Here is a 13753-nt window from a genome sequence, read left to right as displayed (position 1 = left end):
GTTCCCTCAATAATGTTTGTTTTCCAAGCCCCTACTTTTAACTTTAAACTTCCAAGAAAATGATATCCACCTTATGTCTCTTGCTGCAAGCCCACACTTGTATGTTTCAACTGAGGCCAGAGGAGTGCCCCATTGCTTTTGTCCCACTACTCCAAAGGTCTCATATAAAATCAAATACTTTTAAAATACTGATCAAAATCAGGTTTTAAACACGACCTTTCAACCAGGTTTCTTAATAAACATCATTGTTGAGTTTATTATCAACACTGAACATATTCAATGAAGATGCAGAATTTGGTTAAGATACGCAGTCAGTAATGTAGAAATATAAATGCTTAACCTTTAAAACATCCCCAAAACATGTGTGCACATGTTAACTCAAGGAAAAGATCAATTGGCTTTCTGAAAAGATAAATATTTTTGCCATAGGTTAATCTTGAAAGCAAAAGGACAAAATGTGATTTGATGGACTTTTGTCCTCTGATGTTCTGGCACGTGTGATGAAGTCGTGAATCATGCATGGTTCTCACTGAAAGCTTGCAGATTCAGGAAGTACAAACGTAGCATGATCCTTCAATCACTCTTTCAAAATAACTCAACAGTGGCTTTCTTTTGCAGGTATGGGAGCGATCACAACAGTGGCAGACTTGTCCCCATTAGTAATATATCCAAGTGTTATGTAGTAGCAGACCTGCCCCTCCCAATACAGAGGACTTGTGTAATACAGTGGCTGGCCTATTTCCAGTAATACTTTACTCCAGTATTTTACAATGTTTAGGGAACAATGAAACCTCAGGGAGTTGAGAGGATACCAAATGAAGTACAGGGATGAAGTAATCGCTGACTTTAAGAGAAAAGCCAACTCACACTCCTCTTTCTTTCACAGATTTTCATTGGCAAGCTACTATCATGGGGCCAGTAAGTATCCTGTCTTTGTACAAACTGCCTTTCACTGTCTGTGCCAATGTCTTTGCTGACTTGCCTTCTCTGATGTTTTATTGTAGAGTGACAGCCCTTACCAAGGTGGTGTTTTCTTTCTGAATATCCATTTCCCATCAGATTATCCTTTCAAACCACCTAAGGTAAGAGCCACAGCTTGGTTTTCTGATTATTGTTGCTTTTGCCATTGCGTTTGGTACCAAAAAACTTCATGCATTTTTCTCCTGAACTGTTCGACTAGGTTTCGTTTACAACGAAGATCTACCATCCAAACATTAACAGTAATGGCAGCATTTGCCTTGATATTCTCCGATCACAATGGTCTCCAGCTTTAACACTGTCAAAAGGTGAGGCAACCAGTCGTCTTGTCCCAGGTGAGGCAGAAGCATTTGGACAGATTCATAGCTTGGTGATTGTTCTTATCTTACTGACTAGAAAGGTCTCTTGAGCAGCATTAAAGAGAGTCAGCACAGAATTTTAAAAGGAAGATTGTGCCCAACTAAGCTGATAAAGTAGCAGAACAGTTCAGTGAAGCCAATGCGATAGATGTTTGCTGTGTCGATTTTTGAAGAAAATATAGAGTCATAGCACATAGAACCAGAACCTTTTGTCCAACCAATCCAAGCTTACACAATCCCAAACCATACTAAACTCGTCCCACCTCCCTACAAACCTTTCGTGTTCATGTACTTATCCAAATGTATTTTAAACGTTGTATTTGCACAAACATCCACCACTTCCTCAGGAAGTTCATTCCACACATGAACCATCCTCTGCTTTAAAAACAAATTGCCTCTCATATCTTTTTTATTTCTCTCCCCTCTCACCTTTAACACAAACCTTGCATACCCGGGAACATCCTGGTAAATATCTTTTGAACCCCTGTGCAGCTTAAGACTGAGTGAAATGAACTGGACACAATATTCCAGAAGAGGCCTTACCAATTTCCCGTACAAGCTTAACATAGCTTCCCAACTCATATACTGAACAGTGCTAACTACTGATCTACCATGCTGCACCACTATTTGTGCAAATACAGGCCTTGCATTGGGATATGCCTGTTCTCAATAAACTGCTGGTGCCATTCTCTCTCTCCCAACATGTATGGGTTGGTGGGGTGAGAGAGATGAAAATTGCAATCTCTTGGTGCAGCTCATGGTACTATCATTTTATCATCTGCTCTCAGAGGAAACATGGGGAGTGTTAAAACTGACCTTGGCCCATTGACTTTTGTCGGGAGTCTCAGGCACTGAGATTAAGCTTGAAGTAATGGACCATCCGGCTACAGAATGTAATGTGTTGTTCACTGACTTATCATGTGTCTCCCTCTTTCCTTCAGTTCTTCTGTCCATCTGTTCGCTGTTGTGTGACCCAAACCCTGATGATCCTTTGGTACCGGAGATTGCACACACCTACAAATCTGACAGGGAGAAGTAAGTGTTCTGGACAGTACTTCATCTGAAAAGAAACAATTTTCCTGTTTGCTGAAAACTTAGGAGCTGAGTATTGAATTGGGCTGTGTGCATTGTTGCTCACATTGGGAGTCTGATATGAAAGATATAAATGTGATTTCACATTAGCCTACTCCATGGTTTAATGTTCATCTTGTGGCTAGGACCCCTTCATCATCATCTGTCTCTGTGAACCTTGTCATATTCTTTCAGTATTTAATGTATTTCTGTCACATAATCCTTTCCTGCAATGTGTGCACAACAGAAGCCACAGGTTTTTAATTAGAACATGCAGCAGTTGTACATTGACTCCAATCAAGGTCTTCAAGAGGGATCTGAGTTGAATGGTAGTGGATGAGAGGCCATCTCATATCTTCATTAATATGAGGGTAATTCCCAACATAATGAAATTGATGGGAGCATAGCCAGGATCTAGTATAGTGTTAGGTAGTTGATGTGGCCAAGATCTTGTTGAGTTAGAGTCATAGAGATGTACAGCACAGATATCCTAAATTAATCTAGTCCCATTTGCCAGCATTTGGGCCATATCCCTCTAAACCTGTCTTATTCATAATGTTTTAACAGTTGTAATTGTACCAGCCTCCACCACTTCCTCTGGCAGCTTATTCCATACACGCACCACACTCTGTGTGAAAACGTTGCTCCTTAGGTCCCTTTTAAATCTTTCCCCTCTTGCCTTAAACCTATGTCCTCCAGTTTTGGCTTCCACTATCCTAGAGAAAACTCCATATTTACCCTGTGCATGACCAGTCATGTTTTTATGAAAATCCATAAGGTCACCTCTCTTGTGAGAGTATCTGTTTCCAGCACTCCCTTAGGCAGCGCATTCAATGCTTCTACCGCCTTCTAGTGAAAAATAATTCCTCAGGTCTCCTCTACAACACACACTCCTCACCTTACACTTATGCGCTCTGGTTTTAGACACATCCGCCATAGAGAAAAGATTCTCAGGATCTACCTTATCTAATTTCGTATATTTCAATCAGTTCCCTCCTCCGCTCTAGGGAAAAAACAATCCAGACTATTTAGTCCCTCTTCATAACACAGACTTTCCACCTCAAGCAATATTCTAATGAATTTCTTCTGCACCTTCTTCAGTGAAATCACTGATGTGACCAGAACACACACACTATTGCATATGTGGCAGAACCAAAGCTCTAGAAAATTGCAACAAGACTGTCCTGCTCCTACATTCTTTGCCTCAGCCAATGAAGGCAAGGATCCTATATACCTAGCTGTGCGAATACTTTCAGGGACCTGTGAACTAGCAAAGAACAAAGAAAATTTACAGCCTAGGAACAGGCTCTTTGGCCCTCAAGACTGAGCCGATCCAAATCTACTGTCTCAACCTGTTGCCCAATTCCTAAGCATCTGTATCTCTCTGCTCCCCACCTATTCATGCATCTGTCCTGACGCATCTTACATGAATCTACCGTGCCTGCCTCTACTCCCTCTGGTGGCAATGGGTTCCAGGCACCTACCACAGCTGTGTGTATCCCCCTTGAACCTTTCACCTCTCACCTTGAAAGTGTGACCTCTTGTTATTGAATCCCTCACCCTGGGAAAAAGCTTACCTCTATCTACCCTGTCTCTATACCCTTCATTATTTTGTAGACCTCAATCAGGTCTCCCCTCAATCTCCTTTTTTCTAATGAAAATATTCCTCACCTACTCAACCTCTCTTCATAGTCAGCACCTTCCATACCTGGCAACATCCTTGTAAACCTTCTCTGCACCCTCTCCAAAGTGTCCACATCCTTTTGGTAATGTGGCGACCAGAACTGTACACAGTATTCTAAATGCGGCTGAACCAATGTCTTGTACAATTTTGACATGACCTGCCAGCTCTTATACTCAATACCCTGTCCAATGAAGCCAAGCATACCATATGCCTTCCTGACCACTATCCACCTGTTCAGCTACCTTCAGGGTACAATGGACCTGAACTCCCAGATCTTTCTGCTCATCAGCTTTTCCAAAATTTCTTCCGTTTACTGTATAATTTGCTCTAGAATTAGATTTCCTAAAATGCATCACCTGACATTTGCCTGAATTGAACTCCACCTGCCACTTCTCCGCCCAACTCTCCAGTCTATCTATATTCTCCTGCATTCTTTGACAGTCCCCTATGCTTTCTGCTACTCCACCAATTTTTGTGTCATCTGCAAACTTGCTGATCATATCAACAGTGCCCTATTCCAGATCATTTATGTATATCACAGCAAGGTCCATCTGTTCCTAAGTATTCCCTATGGACATAGGCTTTCCTTATGAGACCTTCCAAAATGCATCACCTCACTTATTGGGATTAAATTCCAGTTCTGTTGCTCTGCGCAGTTTACCAGCTCATCTGTATCAGACTGTAATCTGAGACCATCTTCCTCACTATCAACAATACTACCAATTTTCGTGAAATCGTATTATTAGTTCTTTGACAAAAACATCCAAGTCATTAATACCCATAACGAACAACAAGGGTTCCAGCTCTGATCCCTGTGGTGCGCCACTGGTCACAGGCTTCGAATTACAAAATCAACACTCCATCATTATCCTTTACCTCCAATTTGCTGACTAGTTTTGCATGCAGTTTGCCAACTTGCCTTGGATCCATGGATGTTGTGTAACAAGATCTTGTAACAACCTTGTGTCAGGAGTGACATGAACCAGGTTATAGTCCAACGGATTTATTTGAAATCACAAGCTTTTGGAGTGTAGCCCCTTCCAACACTGGCACCTCCACATCATGTTACCTTTGGACCAAACTTCCATTTGGGACCTTGTCAAAGGCCTTATTGAAGTCCATGTAAATCCACTGCCTTACCCTCATTTAGTCAACTTTTCAAGCTCTTCAATTAAGTTAGTCAGACAGGATCTTTGTCCAACAAATCCATGCTGACTGTCCCTGATCAATCTCTGCTTTTGAGTGTTGATTAATCATGTCTCTTAGAATTTTTTTCCAGTAATTTCCCTACCACTGTTTTCAGACTAACTAATCTGTAATTGTTGGGGCTATCCTTGCTGCCCTGCATGAACAAAGGAATCACATTAGCTATTCTCCAGTCAGCTGGCACTTATCCTGTAGCCAACAAAATACTAAATTTCTACCAGGGTCCCAGTAATCTCCTATCTTGCCTCCCATGATATATCTCGTCCTTTTGCATCTTTATGCCTACTGAAACATCTAATACATCCTCCTCACTAATGCTACAGAATCTCACCATCCCACATGAAATCTGCAGCTACAATGTCTTTTTCCTTTGTAAACAGAGATGAGAAATATTCACTTCAGAGCTCACCTGCATCCTGTAACCGTCAATACCCCTTTTGTTCTCTAGTAGTCCCCACATTTTCCTTGGTAAGCCTCTTGCCCTTAATATATTTATAAAAAGCCTTGGGATTTTCCTTAATCCTATCTGTTAAAGATTTTTTGTGGGCCCTCTTTGCCCTTCTATTCTTCTTTTACAGGAACCCGACACCCTCATTCTCTCTCTGTCACGTACTATGCTCCTGAAGGGCCTCCCCTGTTTTTAATCTGCTGAACCTAACGGATTCTTTCTTCCTTCCTTTATCAACTCTCAATATCCCATGCCGTCCACGGTTCCCTGGACTTTCTTCCCTTGCCACTCATCCTTAGAGGAACACATTGGTCCTAAATTCTCACTCCTACTTTTAAAAGATTTTCACTTTCCAAATGTAGATTTTCTTGCACGGAACTTCTCCCAGTCTGTTTGCCAGATCCTGTCTAATGATATTGAAATTGGCCTTCCCCCAATTTAGTTATTTAACTTCTGCATTGTTCTTATCCCTTTCCATAATGGCCTTAAGGATTGAGTCGAGCAATGTCCATCTGTAGCAGGATTATCTATGTAGTGGCATAAGCAACAAAGAAGCGCTTCGCAGGAGGCTCCCAAGCACTGATGATGTCGCCTAGCCAGGGGACGAAACGTTTGCAACAAAAACTTCCAGCTCGGCGAACAGAACCACAGCAATAAGCAACAATCCTGGATGCACTTTAATAATTCAACCCTGTCTAATTCTTTCACACTGAAGTGAACCCAGTTCGTGTTAGCACATTGAAATCCCTTATAACACTAACCCTGTTTCTCGCAGTCTCTCTGTGATTTGCATACATATCTACTCCTCTGACCTCTTACTGTTGGGAAGTTTGTATATAATCCCAGCAAAGTGATCACTCCTTTTTTGTTTCTTGGTCTACCCAGATGGCCTCATTGGAACAGCTCTCTAAGACATCTTCCCTCTTTACTGCAATGATGGTCTCCTTTATAAGTAATACAATGTCCCCACCTCTCTTACATCCCCCACTGTTGTGCTTTAAACTGCTATACCCTGACATGTTAAGCTGCCAGCCATGTCCTTCCTTCAGCCATGCCTCAGTGATTGCAACAATATCTTATTCCCATGAGCTGATCAGCGCTCTGAAATTTATCTGCCTTGCTAGTCAGACTCCTTCCACTAAAATAGATACAATTTAGCTCTCTGATCTTCCCATGTGTCTTTACATCCATGCCCTCTTCACCTGTCTGACTGTCCAAGTATTTGTTTTATATCAAACTGAACCTTGCACCTGACTTTACATCTACTCTCGTGCTCCATCCCTTTACCAAATTACTTTTAAATCTAGTAATCTAGTTCTGGTGCATGAGGTAGTTTGCAGGTTCAGCGGAAAGGCTAATGAAATGATATCCTTTATTATGAAGAAAGGAGTTTACATGAGGCATTGGTGAGGCAAATACTGAGAGACATTTTGACCATTTTATTTAGGCAATGATTAGATGTGTTGGAGACAGTTGAGGGGAGATTTACAAATTGATAGCTGGAATGAGCAAGTTGTCTAATAAGGATAGCTTGGACAAATTGGACTTTTGCCTGCTGGAACAAACAGAAACAGAACTGTCCTTAAGAAAGGTCCCTGGATTCAAAATGTTAACTCCATTTATCTTTGAATGCTGTCAGACCAGTTTCTCCAGCCATTTCAGTTTTTGATTGTTTTGGATCCACAGCTCTTTGTTTTCTATTCATGTTTGTTTCCACTGGGGTTGAGAAGAATGAGGGGTGATGACTGAAATGTATAAGATCTTGGATGGTCTGGACAAGGTGCACATGGAAAGAATGTTTCTGCTTGTGGGTGAACCTAAAACTCAGACACAGTGTTTTAGGATGAGGAGTCACTCTTTTGGGACTGAGGATGAGAAGATATTTTTCTGATATTTCCAACTTTGAAACTCTCTGTCTCAGAAGTCAATATTCTTAAGGCAGAGTTGGATAGAATCTTCTTGGGTCAAGGAATGACACGTTATTGGGGATAGGTGGGAGTTTGAGCAACAACACCCACCATAATCTTATTGAATAATGGAGTAGGTCAAATGGTCTCCGACTATGTTTTATGCTATGTATGAGTTGGGACAAGTGTTTGTGTTAAATCTATGTTGAGAGTATCACATTGCGGTTGTAAGTTGGATGGATAAACACAGACAGAGAAACTTAATATTCACTCTCTCTCTTTCTTTGTTTAGGTACAACAAACTGGCCAGAGATTGGACAAACAAATATGCAATGTAACCTTGACAGACAAGAAATAGTAACTCCTTTACATAATCTGGAATGCAAAAATAAAAGCTGGCTGCAGTTTTATGGAATCCCACGTGCCATTCACAATGAATTTTATACTTGGTGATTGGTGAGGAGCTCTCTGTCTGAACGCTGATGTGCTCTAGCCTTGGCTCGAGCAGTTGGCCTGCCATATATGGATGTGTATTTTGAAATATACATATATATTTCCTTTTATATCACTAGTTTCTGTGACCACAGTCCAGTTGTTCGCTGGTCCCCCAGCATTTTACCAGTCACAGACAGAAGTTAGGGAGGAGCAACTCCCTAACGGTTTATTTTTTGGAAATGTGAAGCTTGTTTTCCTGCTCTATTTATGCTGTCTGCACTGCATCCTGTTGAGTGCGTGTTTTTTTAATATATAGATTATATAAGTGTGTCTGTATATACATATAGAAATCACAGAGCCTCTTAAGCACGGTTTTAGTGAATTGTGCAATTTGTACCCGCGTCAACACAGTTGCTCCACACCTGCTGAACTTTGCCAGGACCAAATGCTCCTTTGCAGATATTAACTGGTGTGTGGCTGCTGTTTACTTATGATGCAATTTGCTTTGTATCCCCACCCTTCGACTCTTTGGACGCTGCTCCCTTGTCCTAAGGTTTAGGGGGCTCTGCTGGTGCGGATGCCCTGACTGGCACTCTGGTGGTTTGTTTGTTGCCTTGTTCCATGCACTCCTGTTCACCTTTGAGTGCGTGCCATGGGATGGTGATTGCACTGCGTCCTCCATGAAGTCCTTGTGGAACGAGCTGGGAACGTGCCAGAAATGGAATCTTCCTTAGCTCTCATCTTCTGCCTCAGTGATCAGAGAATTATTAGGGAACCACAGTATGCATTGAGTTAACTCCACCCTGCTTCCAAACCATTGTTACACCAGATACTCTGCACACTTGCAGTAATATACCCAGCTAGCACTGCAAACCTTTTTTGTTTTCTCGCTTCTGCCTGGACTGAGTGTCCTTAGTATATTCAAAACAGAGCCCTTGCAATCAATTGACATTGTGGCATTTGATTCCATTACCTGGGTTAGACTGTAATCTAGATCTGTGATTATAGATTAATGAATGCTGGCAGGCTGATCGACAAAAGGTGCCATTGATTTTGCAACAGTAGTCGGGGTACAATCAAAGGCTCAGTTTTTCATTGAACTAATCCCAGGAATACTGAGGTTGATCACAACTATTGTTCATCCAGCTGAGTCTTGGCTTAACTCAACAGACAAGAAAGCAAAGATAAAAAGAAAACTCCCCCTGTACCGGGATGTTCCTGGTCTGTGTGTTTCAGTGTCCCACTGTTCATTCAATGAACTCTGGGGGCCACTGTGAAACTTGCACACACTTTTATAAACCTGCCTCCAGGAGGATGTCTGCAATTTCTCCCTTTCAGTTAAACTAACTTTTGAGGTTCAGATTTCGGGCCAAGCAAGAGATCAGTGGCAAATCCAGCCATGCTTGATTCGGCAATAATTTGAATTGAGGACTTTAAATTGTCCCACTGTGTTTCAAAACAACAGCGATGCTCCTGGTATCTCTGGCCATGAGCCCTGAAGAAGGATAACCCAGGCTGGGTAGATGCTTGTGACTGAGCTGGCTGGTGTCCAGCTCTGGGTAGTCAGTAATCCTACTTAAGCCCTATCTGGAAGGGCATCTACTTGTTTAAATAAAGAGACAGGATGCAGAGAGTCCCTTTCCACATGCACAGAAAAGGTAGCAGGTTCATATATGAATGGCACTGAATGGAATCTGTGCCTACTGCACTTTACCCAGTGCACGGTGGCGTCGCTCGATCCGATGCAGGATTCGAGAACGTTTGTACGCTCCTTTATGAACTATATTCTTTGAAAATGAGTGAAAAACCAGAATTGAGAATTGGAAAGATCAAATGTTTATGATTTTTAAGTTTAAGAAGAATGATGGGGTTTAACTCAGCTTTCACTGAAAGATCTAGCCTCTTTTGTTGGTACCATGTAGTGTTTTTGTCTTTTTTAATGGTTTGTTTGAATATGCAAAGTCCTTTCCTATGCTATGTGAATAAATTGGTGGCTGGTTTCTGCTGTAACTTTGTCGCTATTTGTCTTTGTCAAAGAGAAACATTGCCCAGCTGGGCTAGGAACGTAGATCAGGGCTCATCTATGTCCTGACTCTGTCCATAAACTGTACTCAATCCAATTCTCTCCACTTCAATCCAACTCATTCGGAAACTATTCAAATTGCTTTAGAATCTATTTTCTAAATGGGGAAAGGCTTCAGAAATCTGAAGCAAAAAGGGACTTGGGAGTCCTCGTTCAGGAATCTCTTAAGGTTAACATGTAGTTTCAGTTGGTCATGAGGGAGGCAAATGCAATGTTATCATTGATATCTACAGGGCAAGAATAAAAGACTGGGAATATAATGTTGTATAAAATTCTGGTCAAATTGCATTGTGATGAAGGGCTTTTGCCCGAAACGTTGATTTTTCTGCTCCTTGGATGCTGCTTGACCTGCTGTGCTTTTCCAGCACCACTCTAATCTAGACTCTAGCCTCCGACCTACTCTTGTTGCCGTGGTATTTATGTGGTGAGTCCAGCTGATAACTCAAGAATGATTTCTGCAGCATTTAGCTCCATTTTTGCAGCAGCGGTGATAGCAAGGACCGGGGGCTGCTGGGAAGTTAAGTTAATCCTTTAATAACTTACCTCATGAATACTCGGAGCACAAGCTGAGCAGGAGGGGACACGGGACGACTGAGTAAGTGAAGTAATATGTTTGGGCCGTTGCTTTGGCCAAAACACTACTTAAGTCGTGTCTCCCACGCATCCTCCATCTCTAACCCAAAAAAAGGTTCTGTGCGTTGATTTGGTAAAGCAATTAGTTTTTTTCAATAAGGTCAGGCAGCATCCAAGGAGCAGGAGAATCCTGAAGAAGGGCTTATGCTCGAAACGTCGATTCTCCTGCTCCTTGGATGCTGCCTGACCTGCTGCGCTTTTCCAGCAACACATTTTTCAGCTCTGATCTCCAGCATCTGCAGTCCTCACTTTCTCCTAGTTTTTTTTCAATAGTCTCGTTAGGAATTCCGAACAATGGGAATGGATGTTAGGGCAGTTGCATGCTCCTTCTATGGGGAGGATGTGGGGACAACTGTCCCCATCGACTTCAACTGCAGAAAGTGCACCAACTCCAGTTCATCGGAAACAGCGTTAGGGAAATGGAGCTGGAACTGGATGAATGTCAGATCATTCAGGAGATGGAGGGGATAATAGAGTGGAGTTAGAGGGAGGTAGTCTCGCATCGGGTACGGGAAAAAGGTAGATGGGTAACAGTCAGGGAACGGAAAGGGAATATGCAGACGCTGCAGGGATTCCCTGTGGCTGTTCCCTCAATAATAAGTATACCTACCAGGGGAAAGCTATAGTGGCCAGGTCTGTGGCTCTGAGCCTGGCTCTGTGGCTCAGAAGAGAAAGGGGGAAGAGTAGAAAAGTGCTAGTGATAGGAGACTTAGTAGTTCGAGGAACAGACAGGAGATTCTGTGGTCGTGAACGGGACCCCCGGAAGATATGTTGCCTCCAAGGTGCTAGGATCCAGGATGTCTCTGATCGAGAATACAAGATTCTGAAGGGGGAGGGGGTAGCAGCCAAAATTCGTGGTGCACATTGGTTTCAATGACATAGTCATGAAAAGGGATTAGGTTGGAAATTAAAAAGCAGGACAAGCAGACTAGTAATCTCAGGATTGCTACCTGTGCCACGTGCTAGTGAGGCAAGGAACAGGAAGCGAGTGCAGCTAAACACATGGCTACAGGACTGGTGCAGGAGGGAGGGCTTCAGATACGTAGATCATTGGGGTACCATTTGGGGCAGATGGGACCTGTACATGAAGGGGCACTGATGTCCTGGGCGGGGGAATTGCTGGAGCAATTTGGGAGGGTTTGAATTAGTTGGGCAGGGTGATGGGAACCAGAGCTACAGATCAGAGGAGAGGGTAGTTGTTGAAAGGGCAGAAATAGAATGCAGAGAGACTGTCAGGAAGGATACACTGTTGATAGGGCAAAAGGGATAGAAGTGTGTCTGTTTCCATCGGGATCTGCTATTGGGCCTCTGCTCTTTGCAGATTTTATAAATGACTTGGATGAAGAAGTGGAAGGATGTGTTAGTAAGTTTGCGATGGCACAAAGGTTGGAGGTGTTGTAGATCGTACTCAGGGCTGTTGCAGGTGACAAGACATCAGGAGAAAGTGAGTACTGCAGTTGTTGGAGATCCGAGTTGAAGAGTGTGGTGCTGGAAAAGCACAGCCGGTCAGGCAGTATCTGAGGAGCAGGAGAGTCGACGTTTCAAGTATAACCTCTTCATCAGGAAAGGGCAGAAATAGCTGTCATGAGGGGTCATAATTTTAAGGTGATTGGAGGAACGTATGGGAAGATGTCAGAGGTAGGTTATTTCCTGATTAAGAGTTGATGCTCAAAATGTTGATACCCCATCTTCAGGTATGCCTGGTGCTGCTTCTGCCATGCCCTCTTGCACTCCACTGAATCAGGGTTGATCCCCTAATTTGATGGTAACTTGAGTGGGAATATGCCAGGCCTTGAGGTTACAGATTGTGCTGGAGTACAATTCTGCTGCTGTTGATGGCCCACAACGCCTCATGGATGCCCAGTCTTGAGATGCGAGATCTTTCAAAGTCTGTTCTCATTTAGCATGGTGATAGTGTCACACAACACGATTGAGGTTATTTTCAATGTGAAGGCAGGACTTTGGCTCCACAAGGACTGTGGTGTTCGCTCTTACCGATGCTGTCATGGACAGCTGCATCTGCAGGTGGCAGATTAGTAAGGATATGATAAGTTTTTTTTCCCTCTTATGCCGTCTTGGTGCACCGAAATTGGCTGCTGCGTCTCCTACATTTCCTCAGTGATCACTTGATTGGTTGTCAAATCTTTTGGATCATCCTGTGGTCATGAAAAGAGCTATGGAAATGAATATTATTCCCTTTCAAAGTTTGTGCGATGATTTGTAGCTCGGGTGCTTGTTGTTGTAGTTCTGTTCGGCGAGCTGGGAATTTGTTTTCCAGACGTTTCGTCCCCTGTCTAGGTGACACCCTCAGTGCTTGGGAGCCTCCTGTGAAGCACTTCTGTGATGTTTCCTCCGGCATTTATAGTGATTTGTACCTGTCGCTTCCGGTTGTCAGTTCCAGCTGTCCGCTGCAGTGGCTGGTATATTGGGTCCAGGTCGATGTGCTTATTGATTGAATCTGTGGATGAGTGCCATGCCTCTAGGAATTCCCTGGCTGTTCTCTGTTTGGCTTGTCCTATAATAGTAGTGTTGTCCCAGCCGAATTCATGTTGCTTGTCATCTGAGTGTGTGGCTACTAAGGATAGCTGGTCATGTCGTTTCGTGGCTGGTTGATGTTCATGGATGTGGACCGTTAGCTGTGTTCCTATCTGTCCTATGTAGTGTTTTGTGCAGTCCTTGCATGGGAATTTGAACACTACATTGGTTTTGCTCATACTGGGTATCAGGTCCTTCATCCTGGTGAGTTGTTTTCTGAGCGTGGCTGTTGGTTTGTGTGCTGTTATGAGTCCTAGTGGTCGCAGTAGTCTGGCTGTCAGTTCAGAAATGTTCAGAAATTATAGGACAAGCCAAACAGAGAACAGCCAGGGAATTCCTCGATGCATGGCACTCATCCACAAATTCAATCAATAAGCACATCGACCTGGACCCAATATACCGACCACTGCTGCA

At 43.0% G+C, this 13753-nt stretch overlaps 1 protein-coding gene across 3 annotated transcripts in view; it reads left to right on the top strand.

Annotated features, from left to right (window-relative positions):
- LOC122542995 (ubiquitin-conjugating enzyme E2 D4-like) overlaps positions 1 to 10098 on the top strand; it is a 39614-nt gene extending 29516 nt beyond the window's left edge. For all 3 annotated transcript variants that reach the window (XM_043681141.2, XM_043681140.2, XM_043681142.2), the window contains exons 3-7: positions 887 to 918; positions 1005 to 1082; positions 1181 to 1286; positions 2279 to 2372; positions 7946 to 10098. In XM_043681141.2, the coding sequence (XP_043537076.1) occupies positions 887 to 918; positions 1005 to 1082; positions 1181 to 1286; positions 2279 to 2372; positions 7946 to 7991 (356 nt within the window). In that variant the 3' untranslated portion in view covers positions 7992 to 10098. The remainder of the gene's footprint in view (positions 1 to 886; positions 919 to 1004; positions 1083 to 1180; positions 1287 to 2278; positions 2373 to 7945) is intronic.
- The last annotated feature ends 3655 nt before the right edge of the window (positions 10099 to 13753 follow it).

The sequence above is a fragment of the Chiloscyllium plagiosum genome, unplaced genomic scaffold (assembly GCF_037043375.1).
Source record: "Chiloscyllium plagiosum isolate Xiang-an unplaced genomic scaffold, Cpla_swu_hap1 HiC_scaffold_48, whole genome shotgun sequence".
Classification (NCBI taxonomy): Eukaryota; Metazoa; Chordata; class Chondrichthyes; order Orectolobiformes; family Hemiscylliidae; genus Chiloscyllium; species Chiloscyllium plagiosum.
The sequence above is the reverse complement of the archived record's forward strand: the minus strand, read 5'-3'. Positions and strand labels throughout refer to the sequence as shown.